The 25,621-nt window shown below is 43.7% G+C and overlaps 1 protein-coding gene across 4 annotated transcripts; it reads left to right on the top strand.

The window, feature by feature from the left end:
* Nucleotides 1-747: 747 nt before the first annotated feature.
* LOC128838790 (uncharacterized) lies at nucleotides 748-25,621 on the top strand. Of its 4 annotated transcripts, none has more exons than XM_054031216.1 (10): nucleotides 748-4,939; nucleotides 11,801-11,917; nucleotides 14,249-14,488; nucleotides 16,076-16,282; nucleotides 17,302-17,535; nucleotides 18,095-18,248; nucleotides 22,828-22,937; nucleotides 23,082-23,195; nucleotides 24,244-24,393; nucleotides 25,296-25,621. In XM_054031216.1, the coding sequence occupies exons 2-10, from the start codon at nucleotides 11,840-11,842 to the stop codon at nucleotides 25,458-25,460; spliced, it is 1,452 nt and encodes a 483-aa protein (XP_053887191.1). In that variant the 5' UTR covers nucleotides 748-4,939; nucleotides 11,801-11,839; the 3' UTR covers nucleotides 25,461-25,621. The 4 variants fall into 4 exon arrangements, with proteins under 4 accessions (XP_053887191.1, XP_053887189.1, XP_053887188.1 ...); XM_054031214.1 differs by having other exon boundaries at nucleotides 749-4,939; nucleotides 11,821-11,923; XM_054031213.1 differs by having other exon boundaries at nucleotides 750-4,939; nucleotides 11,801-11,923.

Genomic DNA, 25,621 nt, shown 5'->3' with positions numbered 1-25,621 from the left:
CCTATGTTGATGCAGATTAGTGGGCGCCAGTCATAGTAGTAGCTCATATGAGCTGACTAGAATATGTGGTTACAACATATTCTCCCTGGAGAAACGAGAGAGCATTATAGTTGGTTAAATACCACCTTTGCATCTTGTTGGAAAATTATCCTAATAAAGAATCATGCTTAAAAAGATGAGGATTTGTCAGAGAAGACTTTTTATGAGAGTAATTATTGTGCCTCCTCACTTGTAAAAAATAATTATGTAAAATCATTTCTGATTGACTGAATCTGTTTGGTAGCTCAGGATGATTGAATTTTATGGAGAGGGTTGTGTAATGAGTTTCTTCCTGGTAACTAAATCTCCTTAAATGAAAATTTACAAAAGTAAATTGAGAGACAGAAGTTGGGTGAGGTAATATCTTGTATCAGACCAAGTTTTCAAACTACATAGAGCTCTTCTTCAGAGCTCAAAACTTTGGTCCAATAAGAGAGATTACCTCACCCACCTAGTCTCTTTCGTATCCTAGGACTGACATGGCTACAACACTGACCCTACCTGTCAATTTCCTTTTTCTTTCAATGTTCCCTCTAATTTTTTCATCCATGTGCGGAATAAATTTTATGTGCACTGAGGTATGTGCGCTACCGGTAGAAACAGAACCTAGATATATATTAAAAAGTTACAAGAGGATAATTACTCCAGCCAGGACAGGTTAGGCATTTTAGAACACACTACTCAAAGAATTAAATGTAAGTGTAAGAGAGAAAAATTATGAAATGCACAGACCCGTCAAAAAACTAAAATAACACACTTTGAAAGAATAAAATTATAGAGAATATATGTGCATTACAGGAAGTACCATGTGGTGTCAGTAGCTACCGGTGTGGTGCTCTGGTCTTGTTTGATGTTAACAGTCGGCTGCGTTTGTGTTCCCTCTGTGTGCTGCCCCAGCTCTGCGCAGATAGCTGACACGGCAGACCCCGTAGGAGAACGCCCAAAGACCACAGACTCTAGTAAGATACAAAGGCACCCGAGCCAGGTTTATTGTCAAACGAAGCACAGTAATAGTTCCCCGTAGACTCTACAAGACATACTACGAATTTGTGCCCCCTGGCAATGGACCGGCTCAGTCAGTGGCGGGACTTTCCACTGCCCCCTAGGCCAGACAAAGATGTGCACTCCAGGACCTACTTTTATATAGTTACAGGACAGATTACTCATTCCTACTGATGTATTGAGGTACAGCCCCTTGGCTTATTAGGGTGCTGTCTCCCCCTTTGATCGTGTTTCAAACAAACAGATCTATCCATCATGCTGTCCTTTTGACCCTGTCTTTAAGATGCACCTTCCTGTTCCTTGTTATCTCTGTGGAGTGTCCGCGTATCGGGCTGTCCAGGTGCCATCTTGGCACAAGTTCCTCTTATTAGCACTTATATGTGAATGCACCTGCTTCTAACAAGCCTCTTTTTGCCAACTTCTGTGAGTGGGGCCTGCCTCTGGCTCACAGCCCAGCTTTTGCTTAGCAATTCATAGATTCTAGGACTGGAAGGGACCTCGAGAGGTCATCGAGTCCAGTCCCCTGCCCTCATGGCAGGACCAAATACTGTCTAGACCATCCCTGATAGACATTTATCTAACCTACTCTTAAATATCTCCAGAGATGGAGATTCCACAACCTCCCTAGGCAATTTATTCCAGTGTTTAACTACCCTGACAGGAACTTTTTCCTAATGTCCAACCTAAACCTCCCTTGCTGCAGTTTAAGCCCATTGCTTCTTTTTCTATCCTTAGAGACTAAGGTGAACAAGTTTTCTCCCCCCCCCATGACACCCTTTTAGATACCTGAAAACTGCTATCATGTCCCCTCTCAGTCTTCTCTTTTCCAAAGTAAACAAACCCAATTCTTTCAGCATTCCTTCATAGGTCATGTTCTCAAGACCTTTAATCATTCTTGTTGCTTTTCTCTGGACCCTCTCCAATTTCTCCACATCTTTCTTAAAATGCGGTGCCCAGAACTGGACACAATACTCCAGCTGAAGCCTAACCAGCACAGAGTAGAGCGGAAGAATGACTTCTCGTGTCTTGCTCACAACACACCTGTTAATACATCCCAGAATCATGTTTGCTTTTTTTGCAACAGTATCACACTGTTGACTCATATTTAGCTTGTGGTCCACTATAACCCCTAGATCCCTTTCTGCCGTACTCCTTCCTAGACAGTCTCCTCCCACTCTGTATGTGTGAAACTGATTTTTCCTTCCTAAGTGGAGCAATGCCTGGAAGTACTTTGGTTCAGTCTTCAGGCCTCAGACTGGGCCTCTGACACAAGAGTTTATGTTTCAGGGCCTCATCTTACTACACCAAGAAGTAACAACAATAATAATACAGGTATGTGTTGGGAGGTGAGTGTGCAAGAGACTGTGTGTGTGTGTGTGAGAGAGAGAGAGTCTGTATGCTGGCTACTGAGGAAGTTTCTGAGAGATGCCGTGTGCTGTTTAAGGCACTCACTGAAACCTGTCCTGAACCCTGTCTCTCCTCCCCTGCTCTGCAGAGATGGGGTACATGGGGAAAGAGAGAGAGTTTGTGTGTGTCTGTCTGTCTCTCACACACATGCAGACAGAGAGACTGGGTGAGCTGGCTGCTGGGGATGTCTCAGAAACCATGTGCTGTCTCTTTAAGAAAGGCACTCAATCACTGTTCCAACCTCAGACCGCAGCAGCTCCGAGTCCTCCTGAGACAGGCTGTCCCCTCTCCCCTGCTCTGCAGAGATGGGATACAGGGATGGGGGGAGGGGGACACCCTGACATCAGCACCTTGCTCCCCCTGACCTCTCCCCACCACTCTGCACAGCCAGCAGGGGGTTCTTGGGAGAAGATGCAGGACAGAGCAATGTGGCTGCAAAGCAGCAGGGGAGAGGCACCGGAACACACACTGCCAGATGTACGCGCTCTGCTAATCAATTGGGCGGCACTTGAATCTCTCTTGGGCAGCCACCCAAATACGCAGCTTACAGGGAACTGTAAGGATTCAACTTTAGAAACTGTAGAATAGAATTAATACTTGATCTACAGAAACAATAGCTCTTTGACCTGCCAAAGAGGCATATTAAGCATCAGTCAGGCTGCTTATAAAAAAGTTCCAATAGTCTTCAAGCCTTTGAAGTTGTCTATAGACAACAACGTATAACTCAAGTTTTGCAAATTATACAAAAAAGTCCATATATTGAAAAGCATGCTCAAACCATTCATGTAATTGTAAGACTAAGTGAAAGTGGTGCAACATCAAAGCACTTAAAGACCAAGCCTGCTGTGAGACTTTCCAGCAACACTTGTCTAAGAAACTCTCTAACTTGCCTGACAACATCACTGACATTCAAGAGCACCGGGATCAGCTTAAAAATAACATTCACAATGCATGTGCTGAAACCGTAGGCTATTCCACTGATCAGCACCAAGACTGGTTTGATGAAAACAACGAAGAAATCCTAGCATTAATTCAATAGAAAAGAAATGGATTCTGTAACTAGCAAAATGATTCCTCTAATTAACAAAAACATGAGGCCTATCACCTGCTCAAAGCGGACATCCAAAGGAAGCTACATGACATCAGAAACAAATGATGGCAAGAGAAGACCTCTGAGACCCAGAGTTTCGTAGACCAAGATGACATGAGAATCTTCTATCAAGCAACAAAAGCTATATATGGGTTAAGCTCCAAAGGCCCAATCCCCTTACATTCCTCAAGGACAATGCAGCCATTAAACAAAGCTGGAAGGAGCACTTTGAGAGCCTACTAAACCACGAATTCAGTCTCTGAAGACACCATCGAGTTCACTCCCCGATGCTCAGCAATGGAAGACCTTGCCGATCCTCCATCTTTTGAGGAAGTCTGGCATGCCATCACCAAGACAAAAAATCACAAGGCACCAGGCCCAGACGGCATCCCAGCTGAGGTTTTAAAAACTGGTGGAACAATGCTCCAGTCCAATCTTTGCCATCTCCTCGATAAAATCTGGACCTGCGAAGAAATTCCACCTGACTTTAAGAACACCAACTTTGTTACAATATTCAAGAAAGGGGACAAATCTTTGTGCAGAAACTATAGAGGTATTGCCCTCCTCTCCATTGCAGGGAAGATCCTTGCTTGGATCCTACTAAACTGCCTCCTCCCCCTTGCCAAGGAACTTCTCCCTGAATCACAGTGTGGCTTCAGGCCATCTTGAGGCACAACCGACATGATCTTTGTGGCATGACAGATTGAGGAGAAGTGCAGAGAGCAACACCAGGAACTGCTCATGGCATTCATCAATCTAACCAAGGCCTTTGACTCTATCAATCGTGATGCCCTATGGAAGGTGCTGTGTAGGTTTGGCTGCCCACAGAAATTCATTTCCATCATCAGACTATTCTATGAGGGAATGCACCATTCTGTGCAACGGCTCAGAGACTGAACCATTTTTAATTCGCACTGGTATCAAGCAGGGCTGTGTCATAGCTCCAACACTCTTCAATAACAAACAATAATATTAATTAACACAAAAAGGTGTAGTCAGAATTTGACTTAACTGAGTCTTTATCCTCCAATGACAGTTGAAAAAAAAAAAGCCGGCAGTGACCAGATGGACAAAAGCAAAGAACTGGCTTCTGGCAAAGACAGAAATGAACTGACAGCCTTTAAAGGGGAAAGTATTCTATGCATTCATCTAATTATTAGGCCACTGAGTTTTTTATATGAGTAACTTATTTTGCCATTTTGTATGTTACACATAGAATTAATTTGGTGACCAGAAATGCTGGTGGAGGGAATCCATCTGTCGTCAGATGCCACCGGTGTGGTGTGGTGCTCTGCTCTGTCAACTGCGTGCGTGTGTTCCCTCTGTGTGCTGCCCTGGCTCTGCAGATCGCTGGCACGGCAGACCCTGAGAGAACCCCCAGTGACCACAGACTCTAATAAGGTACGAAGGCACCCGGCCAGGTTTATTGTCAAATAAAGCACATTAATAGTTCCCTGCAGACTCTACAGGACATACTATGAATATGTGCCCCTGACAATGGACCAGCTCAATCAGTGGCAGGACTCTTCACTGCCCCCAGGCCAGACAAAGACGTCCACTCAGGGATGCATTCTTATACACAAATACAAACAGGTTACGCATCATTGTACGTATTAAGGTACAGCCCCTCTGTGCATTAGGGTGCTGCCTTTCTCCCGGTACAGGTTGATTCGAACAAACAAGTCTATCCATCCTATTGTCTATCCATCATATTGTCCTTTTGACCCTGTCTTTAGGTTGGGTCTGCCTGTTCCTTGTTATCTCTGTGGGATGTGTTTGTACCAGGCTGTTCTGGTGCTGTCCTGGCACACGTTCTTTTAGCAGCTTTCCTCTTGCCAACTTCTGTGAGCAGGGCCTGCCTCTGTCTCACAGCCTAACTTTGCTTTATGTTAGCAACGTCTTGACCATTACTTCAGTTCAGGCCTCAGGCCTCATACCGGGCCTCTGATACCAAGGGTTTATGTCTCAGGGTCTCATCTTACTACACCATCGTATCTGAACAATTTGAGAATTTCATGTCATTAGCTGCTAACATAGCACGTACATAAGAACTAACTGATATTTGAATTTACAGGAACAGTCTTTATCAGGAGGGAATTTTCTAAGATACAGGAGGACATGGTGCTGCTCAGGACATCATCCTCTCCCATCCTAAGGGGTGGGAGGGTGTGCCTAATACTCAGGGTTTGAATACATTAGGGATTTTTGAACTGCCATAGCTACACCGATCCAACCACCCACTCTTAGATGCACTAATGTAAATGTAATATGCTGTGTTGATGCGACTTACCGGCGGAAGCCTCCTTTTTTGCAGCCTATCTGCACTAGGGATTTACACTGCATCGATCTGGCCACACTGGTGCAAAAATTTAGACACGCTTTTAATTTCAGGCTTCAGCGAAGATGCAGACTGCTTATATACCAAAGGGTTAATGTGATTGGAGCAGAATTATAGTTCTTCTTCGAGTGCTTGCTCATGTCGATTCCAAGTAGGTGTGTGCACGCTGCATGCAGTCATTGGAAGATTTTCCCCCTAGCAGTACCCATAGGGTTGGCTGTGGAGCCCCCTGGAGTCGCGCTTTCATGATGGTGTATATAGGTCCCTGCTGCCTCTTCAGTTCCTTCTTACCGCCTCTGACGGTCGTTGGAGCTGCTTCTTCACTCTCTTTCTACGGTAAGCAATCCCCTAGTGGACTTTCCTAGTTGTACCTGTAAATAGTTTAATTAGAGTGACTTTAGTGTTCTTAGTATAGGATAGTTAGTTAGCTAAATTTCTCTGGGGATTTATTCCCCCCACATTCTCCTGCCCCTTCCCGGAGACCAGGGCATGTCTCGGTCTCAAGGCTTCAAACTGTGCGGGTTCTGCCAGAAGTCTATGCCCAGGGTAGACCCTTATGACTCCTGCTTAAAGTGCTTGGGGGAAGCCCACCAAACTGATAAGGTAAAATCTGTACAGGCATCTGTCCAAGGACCAAGAAGGAGAGGGACTTTAGATTGAAACTTTTTATGGAGTTGGCTCTTCGTCCCCAGCCGGCAGAGCCCGTGTTAGGCCTGAAGCCCAGCACTTTGGTGGGGAATGCACTGGCCTCAGTGAGGGAGGCTGCGGTGCCAACAAGAACTCTGGGTCTAGAGACCCACAGCACCGCCACTCTCCAATATCCAAGATGAGCTCTGCAGCTTCCCGGCACCGCTCGCACTCGCTGCACAAAAAGCAGAAGAGTGCCGAGAGGGGGCGTTTGCCCACAGTCAGAGCAGTGGAGCACGAAGGTGGCTGCGGAGTGCGTCCCGTGCCAGGACACTCAGCCCCTACTCCAGCGAAATCAGCACCATTGACTCCGGCCTCACAGGCAGGTCCATTGAGTCCGGTCCTGTTGGACTCCCCAGAGCGGGAGGGCCAAATAAGGGAGTTGGATCTTCCATCCACCCCGGACAGGTTTGAGGCCACCAGAGACCTCATAGCGGTCAGGGCCCTGCAGTCCCCAGCACCAGCACCACACAGAGGAGCCGTGCTTTCTAAGGGTAAACCTGCCATGATGAGGCACTGGTCGCCCTCCCCTCGGCACCACTCTCCGGCACTGTCCCACTCAGCACCACTGTGGTCACCGAGGTCAGACTCATCTTTGGGATTGGAGCCGGAATCGTACACCTCCAGATGGAGCCGGCACTGCTCTTGCCACCGTTCGAGGCAAGAGGACGGACAGCAAGTTCCCATGATGTCCTTGCCACCACAGTGACAGGTGCCCACAAAAGAGACTTTCTGGACCCTGTGGGTGTATCACCAAGTCCTGGAGCCAAGCTCCAGATCCCTATCTATTGCCTTAGACAGGCAGGAGCCCCTGTCATCCTCCATGGTGCGAGAACCTCCGTCACTGAGGCCAACACTGAGACCAAGACCAGGGCTGGTACCGTACCTGCCACCACGCAGGAGGTATCAGTGCGGGAGGACTCTGAGTCGGAGGGTCAGGAGGACGTGGTGCTGCTAAGGGCATCATCCTCTTCCTCCCTGGTCGAGGCAGTAGTAGGCTTATCTGCCATTTTGCCAGCCAGGGACAATAAAGCCCACCAAGAGCTACTCAGAAGGGTAGCACAAAATCTGGGCCTCCAGGTGGAGGAGGTGTCAGAAGAAACAGATCCCATGGTGGATATTCTAACACCTGAGGGCCCTTCAAGGGTGTCCTTACCCTTGATCAAGACCATCCAGAATACCATGCTTTTACTCTTCTCAGTCAAGACAAGATTACAGTAGGAACTGGGGTATGAGTAATAGGCAAAGGCCTCCACAGCCCTCTTCCAACCAGGGCCAGAGCTCGGCGAGGCAGTCTTCAGCTCCCAAGCAAAACTTTTGAAGGTGTGCCTAGGGGCAATGCATGAGTCACAATCCCGGATCCTTCTCCCTGTTTTGTGAATCATCTATCCCATTTCTGCCAGGCCTGGGCCCAGATCACCTCAGACCAGTGGGTCTTGCACATGGTAGAATTGGGATATTCTCTCCAATTCTGTTCACTTCCTCCCTCCCACCCCCATACCCCTCTTCAGGGACCCTTTTCACAAACAACTTCTCATACAGGAAGTGCAAGCGCTCCTAGACACCGAAGCGGTAGAGGAGGTCCCTCAGGAGTTCTGGGGCAAGGGTTTCTATTCTCAATATTGCCTAATCCCAAAAGACAAAGGTGGGCTAAGACCCATTTTGGACCTGCAGAACCTCAACAAATTCGTGAAAAAGCTGAAGTTCCACATGATTTCTCTGGCTTCTATTATTCCTCCCTGGATCTGGGGGACTGGTACGCCACCCTTGACTTGAAAGATGCATGCTTCCACGTGTCAATTGAGCCATCCCAAAGGCGATTCCTCCACTTCGTGGTCAACAACACCCATTATCAGTTCACGGTTCTCCCCTTTGGGCTATCAGCGGCCCCTCGGGTGTTCCCCAAATGCATACCTGAGGAGCTGACAGGTAAAAGTTTTCCCATACCTAGACGACTGACTTGTCAAGGGCTGTACCAAATCCCAGGTGGAACAGCACGTGAACCTCATATGATTGACTTTCAAAGAGCTCAGGCTAATGCTGAATGTGCCGAAATCAACTCTAAGCCTTACCCAGAAGATAAAGTTAATCGGCACTCTCCTAGACTCCAGTCAAGCCAAAGCATTCCTTCTGGAGTCCCATTTTCTAACTATGGGTGCCATCATAGAGGAGCTAAGGCGATACCCTAGGGCCTGAGGCTGCTTGGTCACATGGCTGCTTGTACGTATGTAGTACAACACACGACACTTCGTCTCCAGCCTCTTCAGGCCTGGTTGGCCTCAGTGTACAGGCCATCCTGAGACCGACTAGACAAGTTAATTACATTTCCTCCTCCGGTTATTTAGTCCCTCCTGTGGTGGCTCAACAGGCAAGTGGTGTGTGCGGACCCCACCCCTCAATGTCTCTAGTCACAGACGCGTCGGCAATAGGATGGGGGGGCGCACTTAGGAGGACTCAGGGCCTCTGGTCCCAGGCAGAACTTTTGTTGCACATCAATGTCAGGAAGCTAAGAGTGGCCCGCCTTGCTTGCCAAATGTTCCAGGACCATCTGGAAGGCAGATGTGTATCAGGGTTGACCGACAACACAACAGCGATGTTCTATATAAACAGACTGTGGTGCTCGCTCCTCTGACCTCTGCCAGGAAGTCCTCAAGCTGTGGGACTTCTGCATCACCCATTTGATACATCTAGAGGCATTGTAACTTCCAGGTTCCCAGAACGAACTGGCCGATCATCTGACCAGGTCATTTCAGAATCACGAGTGGTCCCTCTGCCCGGATGTTGTGATCAACATCTTCCAACGGTGGGGGTTTCCCCAAATAGATTTCTTTGTAACAAAATACAACAGGAAGTGTCACCAGTTTTGGTCCTTCCTGAATCACAGCCTGGGCTCACTCTGACACTTTTCTCCTCCCTTGAAAGGATCATCTACTATATGCATTCCTGCACTTCCCGCTTATACACAAGGTCCTTGTGAAGTTCAGAAAGGAGCGAGCATCCATGATCTTAATAGCACCAGCGTGGCCACACCAACACTGATTCATCACCCTCTAGATGTGCTGGTGGACACACCAATAACCTTGCCCCTGGTCCTGGACTTAATCACGCAGGACCACAGCCACCTCCAGCATCCCAATCTGCAGTCTCTCCATTTCATGGCATGGAAACTCTGTGGCTAAACGCTTCGGAGCTCATATGCTTAGACCCTGTTAGAGAGATCCTCCTTGGTAGCAGAAAGCCATTCACCAGGGCCACTTATTTGGCTAAGTGGAAAAGTTTCTCTATTTGGACATCACAAAAAGACGCTCAACCCCTACAGGCATCGATTCCCTTTATCCTGGACTGTTTGCTGCATCTGAAACAGTAAAGTCTGTCGGTATCATCAGTAAAGGTGCCGCTGGCCGCTATCTCAGCTTTCCATGCCGGTGCAGCTTGTTGCTCTGTTTTTGCAAATCCTATGGTGGGCCACTGCCTCAAAGGCCTAGAGAGACTGTACTCTTAAGTAAGACAGGCAATTTTCCCATGGGATCTCAATCTGGTGCTCTCCAGACTGATGGGACCTCTTTTCAAGCCTTTAGCAACATGCTTCCTCCTCTACCTTTTCTGGAAAGTAGCATTCTTGGTGGCTATAACTTCAGCCAGGAGAGTGTCTGAGCTTAAGGCCTTAACTTTGGAGCCCCCATATAAGGTCTTCTATAAGGACAAGGTGCAGTTGCGACTACACCCTGTCTTTCTCCCAAAGGTAGTTTCGCAATTCCATGCAAACCAGGACATTTTTCTCCCAGTGTTCTTTCCTAAGCCGCATGCGAGCAACAGGGAACGAATGCTTCACTCCCTGGATGCGAGACGAGCATTAGCCTTCTACATTGAAAGAATGAAGCCATTTAGAAAATCAATGCAACTCTTCATTGCAATTGCGGAGCGGATGAAGAGGCTTCCATCTCGTCCCAAAGGATCACTTCTTGGATCACGTCCTGTATTCGGATGTGTTATGACTTGGCAAAGATTCCTGCCCCTGCGCTGACGTCACACTCCACAAGGGCGCAGGCATCCTCAGCTGCATTCCTGGCACCAGTTCCTATTCAAGACATCTGCAGGGCAGTGACATGGCCGTTGATCCACACCTTTTCATTGCATTGCACCATTTTACAGCAGGCCAGAGACGATGCAGCATTCGGCAGAGTGGTGCTACAAACAGCGATTCTATGAACTCCAACCCCACCTCCTAGGTTAGGTTTGGGAGTCATCTACTTGGAATCGACACAAGCAAACACTTGCTACTCTGAAACCACTCAAAGAACAGTTACCCTACCTCTTGTAACTGTTGTTTGAGATGTGTTGCTCATGTCCATTCCAAGACCCACCCACCTCCCACTCTGAGTATCCAACAAAAAGGAACTGAAGAGGTGGTGGGTCAACAGGGACCTACATACACTGCCATGAAGGCGCAACTCCTGAGGGCTCCATAGCCAACCTGACGGGTATTACTCGGGGAAAAACCTTCTGATGACTGTGCATGCGGTGCGCACACACCTACTTGGAATGAACATGAGCAGCACATCTTGAAAAACAACAGTTACAAGAGGTAGGTAACTGTTTTTTTTTTCTCGGGGCCATCATTGCCACTTGTTATCGTTCTGTCAGTTTTTCTTTCTCAATGTAAGTAATAGTAATGATTCAGGAATATCTTTATTGTTATCCAACAGATGCCTGTGTCTGAAAATTGAGACAATTTTTTATTGTGCTCTAGTACAGTTGTTCACTGTTTTTCTTTTGTTTTCATTACTGTGTCCTTACCCAAAATATTTCGTCCATCATTATCATGGGAATGACTCTCATAGTAGGGGGAAGCTGCTCTTCACAGGGAAAGGAGCAGACCATTTGTTGCCTTTGCACTGCTTCCCAGCTCACCATGATGCTGCTGTCACTGCTTGAGCTGTCCACTGTGAGTTCCCCACAGTCTTCAGTTAACAGAACCTGTCTGTCTTACTGTCTTGTCATCTCACAGATTTTGTGTAATGCAGAAATGAATTGAGTAACTTCAATCCTGAATTTGGAAATAGGCAGAACTTTCCTGTGACAGTTTAGAAAAGGAGACTTCCTGAACTGCAACCAGTTTAGACATAAGATCATTCTAAGTGTCGTTACTATTTCTATGCAACGTTAAAATTAGTTGTTTCTTGGTGCTGCAGCTCTAGAAGTACTGAGCACAAATTAGAATTAACATTATTTTTCAGATTTTTTTTTTTTACAAAAGTCTGTTCCAGTTTCTTTAAATGGAGAACCCAGGATTTGAAATGCAAGAAGAGAAAATACAGAGTTCCTCAAATATGAAAGAACAGACAAAGCAAGAGGTACCGGTAAGTTTCTCTTTTGCAATTATTTAGAACTTTATCAAATAAGAATCAGGGTTGGGGCTTAACATCTTGTTTCATGGTATAGCAAAATTATGTTCACATATATACTATAAAGAGTTAAATAAAATAAAATCTTCCTAATTTTCACTTTGCTAATTGGCAAACATAATACTCACTCAAGAAATCACCATAGCCTCGCTTCACTTAGCAAAGATGTGATAGCAGAAGGCTTAGGGCTAGTTTACACACAAATTCAACTGATTTAACTAAATTCATTTCTATATTGAAGTTCATAGAATCATAGAATATCAGGGTTGGAAGGGACCTCAGGAGGTCATCTAGTCCAACCCCCTGCTCAAAGCAGGATCAATTCCCAACTAAATCACCCCAACCAGGGCTTTGTCAAGCCGGACCTTAAAAACCTCCAAGGAAGGAGATTCCACCACCTCCCTAGGTAACGCATTCCAGTGCTTCACCACGCTCCTAGTGAAATAGTGTTTCCTAATATCCAACGTAGACCTCCCCCACTACAACTTGAGACCATTGCTCCTTGTTCTGTCATCTGCCACCACTGAGAACAGCCGAGCTCCATCCTCTTTGGAACCCCCCTTCAGGTAGTTGAAAGCAGCTATCAAATCCCCCCTCATTCTTCTCTTCTGGAGACTAAACAATCCCAGTTCCCTCAACCTCTCCTCATAAGTCATGTGCTCCAGACCCTTAATCATTTTTGTTGCCCTCCGCTGGACTCTTTCCAATTTTTCCACATCCTTCTTGTAGTGTGGGGCCCAAAACTGGACACAGTACTCCAGATGAGCCCTCAACCAATGTCGAATAAAGGGGAACGATCACGTTCCTCGATCTGCTGGCAATGCCCCTACTTATACAGCCCAAAATGCCGTTAGCCTTCTTGGCAACAAGAGCACACTGTTGACTCATATCCAGCTTCTCGTCCACTGTGACCCCTAGGTCCTTGTCTGCAGAACTGCTACCTAGCCATTCGGTCCCTAGTCTGTAGCAGTGCATAGGATTCTTCCATCCTAAGTGCAGGACTCTGCACTTGTCCTTGTTGAACCTCATCAGGTTTTTTTTGGCCCAATCCTCTAATTTGTCTCGGTCCCTCTGTATCCGATCCCTACCCTCCAGTGTATCTACTGCGCCTCCCAGTTTAGTGTCATCTGCAAACTTGCTGAGAGTGCAGTCCACACCATCCTCCAGATCATTAATAAAGATATTAAACAAAACCGGCCCCAGGACCGACCCTTGGGGCAATCCGCTTGAAACTGTCAGCACCACCAACCGGACTTTTAATAGCATGGTTGGCGGTGCTGACCGGAGCTGCCAGGGCCCTTTTCGACTGGGTTGTTCTGGTTGAAGACCGGACACCTGGTCACCCTATCTCCATAGCCTAAAACACACCTCCCTTCTCCCAGGGAGTGATTGCTGACAACTCTCCTGCAGCCCTTTTCTTCTCTTAGCACCTGTGCTTTATACAGGCCCTTCCAGTTCCTGTCCAGCAGCAGAGCCTCCTTATCAATTCCCTGCTCCCTGTCACCTCTCCAGGTGAAGCCTGTGCAGTTAATGGGCCTACCTGACCACCTTAACCTCTTCCATTTTTGAGTAGGGTGGACAAAGTTTAAAAAAATGTTGGTTATCTTATATTGTTAAGGGCAGCAGAAGTTTAAGCTTTCAAACCACTGCTGCTTAAACAGTACAGTTTGAAAAGTGACCATTAAGGATCTAACCAGGTTAAAATACACTGAGGACTTTACATTTTCCCAAAGGATTAAAAAAGTAACTATACAAAACATATCTCATCTCATCATCCCTTTAAATAGTTAAAAAACAACAACCCATGCTTAATGTATAAAGGATGCTCTGTCTTGTTGCAGTTTGTAGCTTAATCCGTAAAACTGGTGAAAATTTCAGTAGCTCTTTTGCTTTTCTTTATTATCTCACTTTCTTGTGAAAATTAGCAGCTTGTATTGATATTCCAAGGGAGATCTAGGCTCTATTCTGCACATTGAGGGGCACTAAAGAAAACTCCTAGATAGATAGATAGATAGAGAGAATACATGTGTAACTCATGAATAAAGTCTGTGGTATCAGCCCCCTTGTGTGAAGTGTGTGAAGGGGCCATTAGAGCATCTAGTTGGACCATAACAGAGGCCAAAAATTTTTCATGAAGTTATTCCTATACTGGGCCCACTAACTTGTCTGACAAAAGCATATCTTCAGGAAAGGTATCCAGTCTTGATTACACAGGTACCATTGCATTAACTGTTGTTCTGATTGCTAACTAATAACTTTGGTTTTTAAAATGTCTTGTAGGAAAGAAAGAGCCACTGGTCGCTAATGAACATCTTTCTAGTTTGTCTCTTGGCCTGCTTCATCTCCACCATCATAGGAGTGCTGATTATTTCCTCGGTCTACATTAAAAACATTGGATTTCTGACACAGCTAAACATGCAAAAGCATGAAATAACCTCTCCAAAAACACCAATAACAATGTCAGACAAAAAAAGAGTAGATGTCAAATTCCAGTTTCTGAATCATCTGGGTAAATCTAAGGTAGCAGTTGTTCTTCTTACAAAACAATATTATTGTTTAGGGGCAAATTTTCAGACTGGCCTGTTTTTTTGTTTTTTGTTTTGATTCTCTCTTTTTCTGCTCACAGAATTGCAGGCACAAAGAGATAATGATTCATAAATAATCCAAAATGCAATTTACATCTTTTGGACATATCATTATTTGCACCTACAAATTAGATGTCTAAATAACCAAAATTACAGAGTTTTAAAAGGAAGTCAGCTTTTGAAATCTAGCAGTGAAATTACACAATGTGAAACATTTTCAGAAAGCTTGAATACAAATAGAAGCCGTTTAGTTGAAACTGGAAGTCTTGAGAACCGAGCTAAAATGTATTCTTTGGTCACAAATAAAAATGAATGTGATGGTCTCATTTTAGGCAGTAGTAGCCTCACTCACCTTGCTGGACTTATAGCATTGCAGTTCATGTACAAACTAAACAGTTAGATTACTTCAGAGTTTAGTCTCTGTATTTCAAAACTTATTGAATTTTTAAAAATTGACCAATTTTAGAACTCCAGTTTTCATAGAGCCAGATGTTAAAGTGTATGTTCTGACTCTTTTTTTAAATCCTTAAAAAGTATATTTATATGGATTTTTCTGATCCCGTGTTCATGTTTAAGGGTTTCCCCGCAAAGGAGAAGATGATTGATTAGACAGTGGACAGTTAAACTGATATACAGTGCTGTCAAATATACAAATTAAAGGAACTAAAAAAATTGCAAAAAATTGCCTTTTTCTAATTTCTTCCAGTTCTGATATTGTTAGGCATTAGATGTAACTATAGGAGGTGCAAACATACAAAAAATGTGGTTTTCAAGATGACAGTGTCCTGTAATGCACTTCCCTAATGTAAGGTGACTTTTTAAAATTGCTGGATTTATTCTAGATAGAGTACAAATAAATGGGAAGGAACAGTCCCTAGCACAAAGAGTTTACAATCTAAGACCCTGCTTCAGGAAAACATTCTATTTAGGAAGGGTACTTACACATGTGCTTAATTGTAAGCATGTACTTAAGTGCTTTCCTGAATCAGTGTCTAAAAAGACAAAGAAAGAGAAGGGGGAAGGGAGTACAGTATAAAAGTAGTGTGGTCAAGGTGATGATAGGCCATGTCAGCCTTATATTTGTTTAGTTTTTGATAGCAGATACACACTGATTGACTCTGGCCCTACTCAAGTCAGTGGGTGTTCTTCCATTGACTTCAGTAGGGCTAAGATTTCACCCCAGGTCTTCCACTTTTTTTGTTTGACGTACCTACAAAGCGATTCTTAGCCACTAATTTTTCTGAGAGTTTTGTCCTTAAAACCATACCTTATCAATCATTGTAAAAAAAAAAAAAAAATTATAGCAATTTGATGTATAAAGGTATGTGTGGGATCATCAAAAGTGTAGTAAACGCATAGAGAGAGAAGCCTCACCAAAAATTCACTACGTTTTCCACAAATTTCATATCTACATATAAAGTAATGTTCTGAAATATTCCCTCAATATTTTCCCTTCATTTCCCCACTGGCCTTGCCTTTGTCCAATACTTATAAAGAATAACTTATGTCTATGATTTGCTAGGTATTTCAGTTTCCTGGGGGTGATATTCAATGGGCAAGATTTAGGTATGATGTAAAGGATTATCCGAGTGATGAAGAAATGGAATTTGGAACAAGCATCAACAATCAGCGATCTAAGATGACTTTTGGAACATTACGGATCAAGAGCAAAGGGCTCCGGGCCCCCCATTGGCACTTTAATGCCAATGAACATGGCTTTCTCCTAAAGGTGCAATCTGATTATTTTAATTTCAGCTGTTGTAATTTTTGGAGTAAAGCATCATGCCAACCTATGGCCTTATACAGAAATGCTAAATAATAATAATGACGGCATTATCACTGGTTAACGTGTGTCACATTTTCAAACCTTGATGCCTGAAATTATGCTCTTAAATGGCGTGATTTGCAGACATACTATATACTCACAGCTCCAACCAAAGTGTAATAGTTGCAGTCAGTGGAAATTTTGTGTACTCTGCACTTTTAAAAATTCAGCTACTTATCTTGGTGCCTGCACGTGAATTAGGTGCTTAATATTAGGCACCCAAATTTGAAAGTGTTTGTCTTATCTCCTCTGACTATCCATTTCTCCATCTGTAAATTGGGAATAGTAAAAGTTACTTAAAGTACTAACTCATGGGGTATTGTGAGGAATAATTAGAGATTGTACATAATTTTGAAAACAAAGCATTATGTATTTTGAATAATTGACTCTTGGCTATACTTAGAATACTAACAATACTTTTATTATTAAGTATTTAATATTTATATCATAGTAGCACTTACAGGCCCCAGTCAGGATTGGGGAGCAATTGTACAAGACATTTCACAGACACATGATCCTTATCCCCAGTAGTTTGAATCTTCTTAAACTATAATCATAACATTCATAGCTTTGTTTAAGCAACTTAATGTTTTGTGTGTGTGTGTGTGTGTGTGTGTGTGTGTGTGTGTGTGTGTGTGTGTGTGTGAGAGAGAGAGAGAGATTGAGAAAAAATGTATCAAGTGTTTCTTAAAGTAATTGGGCCTTCCAACAATTTATTGCTGAATGCACTATTCTTGCTTTGGTCTCTCAAAACCTGAATAAGAGTGGGACTGTCACCAGAGTGGGCTACTATCACATCTTTTGAACATGTATTTTTGAATTATTAAAATGTAGGCAAATACAATTTATGAGCTCACTATGGAAAAAACAATGTTTGTTTGTTTCTTTCATGACTGTGTTCTGTCGCTCTGCCTGTGTTTCAGGGTAGTGCCTGGATTGGTGTTGTTGATGCTGGTGGTAGCATAGTAACCACATACAATGTTACCGCAGGCCAAGTGATTTTCTTCCCTAAAAACACATTGCATTGGGTAAAGAATGTGGGAGAAGATGACTGTTTGTTCCTGTTGTTTTTTACAACACATGAAGAACTTCAAACCTTGGATGTTGATGATGTGTTTTTCTCTACACCAGAAGACATAGCAGCAAGATCATTAAAGGTTTGAACAGTAGCATATACATCTCTGTCTTGCTGAAAGTAATCAAAAATGGCCCAACCATGCACCTTATGAATTTTTGGAGGATCTCCTGTCTCTGGCTGGAAGGATTTGTATGCTCCCAGAATAGCAATGTCCTCTCATATCCTTAGAACTAGTCCTTGTCACAGTGGGGCAAGAGTCCCTGAAGCCACTGCTATTCTGGAGCCAGCATATAGGCTCATAGTATCTGCTGGATCCAGGGGATCTGCAGGTTCTCATGGTGGAAACTGTGCATTCTATAGTGAGGATGCAAACAATTTGTAGCATCTACCCAGGTGAGAGAGGACTTACATTTTGTTTCAGTTTCAAATCTCTTTAGGATTTGAACAAAGTATAAAATCAAGTTAAAATATTTATAGCGCTAGGAATTATATGGGATAATGCATGGCAGCAAGTGTTATCAGATCAGACTTTCAGTATGTCTTAAAGATGAAAAGCACATTACTTGATCAAGCAGCTCTACTTTCCCTGTTTGCTTCATGCATTTGCTAACATAACATTTTTATTGTGTGTATTTTAGCCTCAAGGTGGAGTGAATTTTATTAGAACATTCAAGAAACAAACAGAAGATCAAGCCATTAACCTTCCACCAAACTTAGTAGAGCTTGTTCAGAATGCCAGCTATGTGCAGTCTCCAGACAAGCTAGTGTGGCGATACTTCTATAATCTCAAAGGTACAAACTAAGAACTTGGTATATAAATGGGGTATCTGTTTTGAAGGAAGTACTTCTTCACACAATGCATAGTCAACCTGTGGAACTCGTTGTCAGGGATGTTCTGAGGACCAAAATTATAACTAGGTTCAAAAAAGAATTACCGGTAGATAAGTTCATGGAGGATAGGTCCATCAATGGCTTTTAGCCAAGATGGTCAGGGATGCAACCCATTGCTCTTGGTGTCCCTAGCCTTCTGACCATCGTATGCTGGGACTGGATGATGGAATGGATCACTTGATGATTGCCCTGTCCTGTTCATTCTCTTTGAATCCTCTGGGATTGGCCACTATTGGAAGAAAGTATACCGGGCTAGGTGGACCATTGGTCTGACCCAGTATGACCGTTCTTATGTTGATAAAATGGAATAAAAATTAAATGTGATAGAGGAAAGAAGTAGTAATATAATAGTCTAGAAACAATTTGTAAATTAATAAAATGGACAATATTAAGCAGAGGCCTCAGGCAGTCTCCTGTGGGCTGTAATATGTTGTCTAATTTCAGTTGTTGCATTTAGTGTATGGGTGCTGGGTGGTATTGGTGGCCTGTGATATACAGGAAGTCAGACTAGATGATCTGGTGGTCCCTTTCTGGCCTTAAACTCTATGATTCTGACTCTGAGTAGTAGAACTGGTATGCCTATACATTAGAAATTGAAGTCAATGGAACTACAAACGTAAACACATGCACACATTGGGCTGTTTTTTGTGGGTTTTTTTCCTGAACTGGGGCCTTGATCTGTATTCATTAGTTTGTCTAAAAACTCCCATTTCAAAATGACAGGTCAGAAAATAAGCTAATTATTTAATCAAAAATAAAAAGTATACATAGATTCAAATCTGCCTATACGACACAAATGCAGCTGCATTTATGTAATACATCAAGGGTCTATTATTCCAGCTGAGAATTGGTCAGGTTCCACTGATACCCCAGACATGCTCCCTTTTCCCTGACCAAGCTCTCTCTGCCTTCCACAGAGTGTATATGAGTGCCATATAAAATGGCCATGCTGGCTTTAGGCTATTGGAAGGTCCAGCTATACCAGAGGTACCATCCCATAGTCAGATATGCCCGCTATGTTTTGCACTAGCAGTCAAAGTGGCTGCCTTGTGTTGCAGAAACAGGGCCATAGTTTAGCATAAATTCACATATTGAAACTGAATATGTTCTTTGTGCTCTAGTGAGCGGATACTACATGATGTCACAGAAAAAATGCCATGTAAAGGCATGTCATAGAATCATAGTTTAAGGCCAGCAGGGACCACCGGATCATTTAGTCTGACCTCCTGTGTATCACAGGCCACCAACTGTACCCAGCAACTAAACCCAGCAACTGAAACTAGACCAAAGTATTATAATCTTCAGGATACTGAGCTATGGTGTGCCAGAGACAGAGAGCAGGAGGGACTGAGATGCATCAGCCAGCCAAGCAGATGAGAGAAAGTCCACTGCCATCTCAGAGCACTGACCCATCCCATCCAGTGTCCCATCTCCAGGTATGGCCATCTCAGATGATTTAGAGAAAGGACACGCACACAAAAAAACCACCCTCAAAACCCACCCAGAATACACTGAGAGGGAGGAAGGAAATTCCTTCCTACCTCTGTAGGTGACGAGCTGAAGCCCCAAAGCATGAGATTTTAGTAGCAACTCCCAGGGCTGCCATGTCCTGCCCCCACCTCCCTCCAATGGCAAGCAACCTCATCACACAGTCCCACTCATAAATTTCTCTAGCTGTCTCTTAAAACCAATTGTTTGCTCTCACAACTCCTATTGGGAGGCTGTTCCAGAACCTTACTCCTCTAATGATTAGGACCTATAACTGAAGTATAGAACTGATCATAAAGCTTCTCTGGGAAGCCTCTCTCAGAAACCAGTCCCATTTTCTACCACGCAATAAATGCAGCTGACTTTGCAATGTTCTTCAAGTATGCACCTTCCCCTATGGGTGCTCCACTTCAGGTATGTATGCCCCTCTCGAGCCCTTGATCAGAGATTTTCCTTTAGCGTTGTCCATTTGGCCGATGCATGCATCCTCATGCTGCACACTGAGGCTACATAGGGATGTGGGGGTGATTTGTACTCAGTTCCTTCTCAACCGCCTCAGCAGGAGACAGAGCCTTAGCCTGTCTACCTTGAGTGTGCCTTGGCTATCTTCTGTACAGTTTTCTATAGCTGTTTGTTTAGGGTTAGTTTGCATAGGTTAGTTCTTCTTTGAGTGCTTGCTCATGTCCATTCCAATGTAGGTGTGCGCTCACCCTGAGCACTGCCAGTGGAAAGTCGTTCCCCCCCCCCCCCCCAGTGATATCCATCGCCTCAGCTCTGTTGCCTCCTGGAGTCGCACGCTCATAGAGCAGGTATAAAAGGTCCCGCTGACCTGCAGCCCCCTCAGTTCCTTCTTACTGCCCCTGATGGCCACTGGAACTGCCTCATCCCTTGCATTCGCAAGCACTCCTCAGTGGATTTTCTAACCTCGTTGTATATAGTTATGTTTTATTCTTAGTAATTAAGTTTCAGTTGTTAGGTAAATAGTTAACTCAGCTGGGTTAATCCCTGCCTAGTACCAGAGCTTGCCTCAGTCGCTGAGGTTTAAGCGTTTGCTTCTTGTTACAAGCTTATGCCTGTGAGTGACCCCCATTCCAGCTGCCTTAAATGTCTGGGGGAAACTCACGTGTGGGAGCGCTATAAGATCTACAAAGACTTACCAAAGACCGCACCAAAAAGAGTAGAGAGACTAGCTCAGATGTATCCTCATGGAGGCAGCACTTTGACCTCCCTTGGAGCCGGGTAGTTCAACCGCCATAAGGAGTGCCCTGGCTACTGTTTGGGAGACTCAGCGCCATTCCTTCTCTTTGGCACTGAGAAAAGACTCTCGTGCTTCTCAAGAGACTCAGCACTGTCCATCATCCCTGGTGCTGAAAAATAGTGCTTCAGTGAGGGAACCTCAGCACTGCTCTCGATCATCCATGCCAAGAAAGAAGCAGAAAAAGACCGATAGAGGTCGATCCCCAATACCAAGGTTGGCGGAGCAGAGGGATTCTAGTAGAATGCGACCCAAGTCGGGCCACTCTGTGGTTCCAACAACCCATGCGGCGCCATTGACTCTGGCCCTGGAACAGGTACCTTGAGTCCAGCGTCCCTCCAGCTGCCCTCCTTCCCCTCTGCTTCAGACTGTTTTCCATGCAACAGTCGGGTAGAGAAGGAACTGAGGGCAGTTCACCTGTATAGCCTTGGTGTGTGACATGAGGAGGAATAGGGTGCATGTGCAGACCGAACAGACACTGCTAACGGAAAATCTCATATCAATGGCTCAGGAGGTGCATTAGCACCTGAAGTGAAGCATCCGTAGTGACACACATCTTGAAAAACCCAGTTACTGCACAAGGTAAGCAACCTCTTCTTCTGTAACTTCAAGGAAAGTGCCAGTCTGTGATGTTCACTGTAGTATGGAGTGGGTGTATTTAACTATTTTTTTATTTTATAGTTTTCTCTTTTTTGTATATTGCCAATAAAACTTCTTTTGATGGGTCCCTGATATACCTGAGGAATTGGCTGGTGCACTCCAAGGAAAGCTGAACTCTGTCCTCGGGGGGGTAGAGCAAAATGAGCCAAAGGCAACTCTGTCTGGAGAATGCGTTGGCACTCCTTAGACTGCCAGTGCCAGGGAATGAATAGAGAACACCATTGTAGGCACAAAGAAGTCCAAATTACCTAAAGGAAATAAGGCAACAATTACAATTTCCTAGGACTTTTAGTATGCTTAAGGTAGAATACTACAGGCATTTTAACATCAGTTTGTGAATAAGGGCCTGTCTGATTCAGGCACATGGAAAATGTTGTCAGTGTGACTGACCGGTTTAAGGTGAAAAGTTGTCCATCTATGGAAGGTGTATAGAAAACACCTTATCATCTTCAAAATATTTTGTATAAAGTGGATCCAGCCACTACTGCATGATGATCACACACCATGCACTCAATCCTGCAAGGTGCTGAGCATTTCCTGGGAGATGCTGCGCACCCTCTACTCCTAATGACAAAGCACCTTGCAGGATTCAGGACAGCTGAAATTATTGCTATCAGAACAAATACTTCTCATGATAAAAAGTTTGAGCCAACAGCTAATGGGTGAGTGCTGGTAAGAAGCTTTCACTGTTGCCATTAATATCAATGAATACATTGCTAGTTACTAGTTTTAGTTTAAACTCAAGAAGAAATTCTGATTTCAGATTTCTTATTGTTTGTACAACTGCTGCTTGCATGTGTCAGAGTGGGGTGCCATGCAAGTATAAACCACTAATCAGTCTGTGTTATGCATCCTGCACTGGCAGCTGCTTCACGAAGGATAGGAGTCTATTAACTAGCTAAAGGTAGATGCTTATGCTTTTAGCACTGGATGTCCCAAATTCAGTCCCCAGCGAGGACCCATGATCTTGGTCGATAATCAAGCAACATTAGCTAGAAGCAAATCTTCTGGCAATAAATTACCAATAACATAAGGGAATATTTTCTAGTAATTCTCATTTAACCATCATTCATTCAGATTCAACAGAATTCAAACTTTCAGGAGGAGTAATTCAGTGGGCTCGCTTTCGCAAAAATGGAGTGGGTCTAAATGACAATGAGAAAATCTTCAGTGAGTCACTGCAAATGGTACGTATATTCAGTAGAGCATTCTCGTTGCTGAAACGTAAGGTAACATTTACAAAGCATGTGAGTTCATCATCACTGTCACACACAGCTAAGATGTTGCCATATGGGCTGTTGTCTGACTGTTGTGCTTATTTTGACTTCCAGCATGAAAATTCTCTTACCTTAGCAACTATCAGGATATACAGCAATGGACTACGCCAACCTCATTTTCATTTCAATGCTAACGAGATGGGCTATGTCATTAGTGGCTGTGGAAAGGTAATTTGTTACATAAACTAAATGAAGGTTTTGTCTGAGTTAGGACTGCAGGATTGGAATGTTTTCAGAAAAAATTCTGATTCTCGTTTGTACTGTAAAACTCCAAAATCCACACCCTTCCTCTTAGGGTTAAATTTTCTCTGAGATATGCTGATGGAGCTCTAGCAAGTCAAAAAGAAGTTGCACTACCACAACAGAGAGAAAAATTTAGCCCATTATTGTTCTGCATTCAGGGAAAATGCAGCAAGCTGCTTCAAGTAGGAATTCTTATGGTCTTAGAAAGAGGATAGACAAAATAAGAGGGTATCCTGTTGATTCAACACTGCTGAGGGACAGGTCCTAAGCAGGGGAAGTTAGTTGCAACAAGATTTAGAAAATGTTTCACTATGTCCCTAACACCACATGTAAATACAATATAGAAAGGAAAAGTGGTGGTCTTGATTTTATGCCAAGAGGAAGGCCCAGATAATCATTACTGCTCTGATTAGTATTAATTAACATGACTTACCAGGATGCTTGAGGCTCTGTTTTGACATAATACAAACAAACAAAGATACAATAAGATCATAATCGAAAATCACCCTCTTTAAACTGAAGCTGATAAACACAACAAAAGGATCTGATGTGAAAGAAGGGAAGTAAGGGATGGTGAAGGTACCAAACATTTAGTCCAGCAGTGGTCACAACCCTTTGAAAAACAAAAAGGTTTAAAGGTTTTTTTTAAGGGTCCTGCGTTTCATGTGAGCTGACCCACATATTTCCAAAATTCATAATGTTAATAATCCTTCTGCCAAGGCAAAGAAGTTGAAACTTCTGATGAACCCCTTTTCCCCATATGGGAAGTTGAATAATAATAGCCACAATCTTCCCCTGTGGATACCTGTGCCTGTCTGGTGCTCCACTGACGTCATTGGGTCTGCACTAGCAGATCTCAGTGCAGAATTGGAGCCGTAATTCTTAATTAATCTTATGATGAGTGGGCTTGGCATGTACTGTTGGATATTTGAACATTTTACAGCAAGGAATAATTGCTGCATCTCTTGTTTAGGTGGGAATTATTGTTTCATCTAAAATTACCACCGACTTTGACATTGGCATTGGAGATGTTGTATTTTTCCCCATTGGAACACAACATTATATCAAAAGCACATGTGATGAGGATTTGCTTATGATTCTAGCATTCAGCACGGGCAACCAGGTGAGAATTCATAATGGCAGTTATTCTATAAGCAAGTGGGGGGGAGGGGAAGCATAAATTGGACTTATTCCGTGATTGGTTGCCTTATGCTTTGCTACACAGCCAGTAACCGTCAGCTACGCTGACCGTGAGCTTCACTTCTGGTGTGAAGGGCCTTCATGAGGCACCACTAAAGCACCACATTGGAGAGGAAAAAAGAGGAGAGAAACTATGTACTGGTGTGGGTGTGTGTGTGTGTGCGCGCGCGCATGAGAGAGAGCTTGTCTGCTGGTCATGCTGTGGGTGGATTAGCCTGAAAAGGCCACTATAGCCCCTGTGCACCACAGAAAGGGGATCTGTACAAGAATTGACCAGGCCAACATGCTTGATGGTGAGCATGGGTGGCGCCATGGACCTGTGATTACACATATCCTGTGATCCTGATATCCAGCAAAGGAGTGTGGAAGCAACTGCTATTCTAGCTTAGTTCCTTATCTCACAGGACATTTACCCTTTTAAGTATTGCCAACTCATGAACCAGTCATTGTGTGTGTGTGTGTTTAAGTGCATAACTTCACACACTCAATCTCTCTGGTTCAATAATCTACGTGTATTTTTAGCATTAAAAACTATTGGTTTTCAAAGAACACAAACATTCTTAAACACATAGCTCAGAACTTTCTCTGTTCCCTGTCCAAAAAAAAAGTGTGTCAATAAATAGTTAAGATTTTAATAGCTTTGATGAAAAGTGCCTTGTAAGTGCTATGCTTTTTACTGTTTGATATTTTTTATTGTATGTGCGATAGTTTATGAGAGCTATGTGGCTTTTTACTCAATGTATTTTAATATTCTGTGCTGTTAATAGTCTTATAAAATGATCTAATAATACCATATTTCAAATGGAAATAATTTATTTCCGACAGCTGCAAACCCTTGATATGGATGACTACTTCCATGCCACAGCAGATCATATTCTAGCCCAGCTTTTCTTCAAGAAACAGGAGGAATTTAAGAAGATCCCAAGGTTTAGTGAGGATCAGGCAATTAACCTGCCACAGCAGCAAAATTTAATTGCTAAAAATAATTAAGTTTCACTGCCTTATTTTTAAAAGTACTTTTTACATTTCTTGCTGTTTATCCAGGGGAGCTGTTCAGAAAACAAAGTAATCTCATTTTAACTTTTATGTTGTTATTTTAGTTGATATTTGAGTAAGAGCATTGTTTAAAGTATTTTGTAAATAAAGGTAGC

This window comes from Malaclemys terrapin, chromosome 6, assembly GCF_027887155.1.
Source record: "Malaclemys terrapin pileata isolate rMalTer1 chromosome 6, rMalTer1.hap1, whole genome shotgun sequence".
NCBI classification, from domain to species: Eukaryota; Metazoa; Chordata; order Testudines; family Emydidae; genus Malaclemys; species Malaclemys terrapin.
Note: the sequence above shows the minus strand (reverse complement) of the source record. Positions and strands in the feature narration are given on the sequence as shown.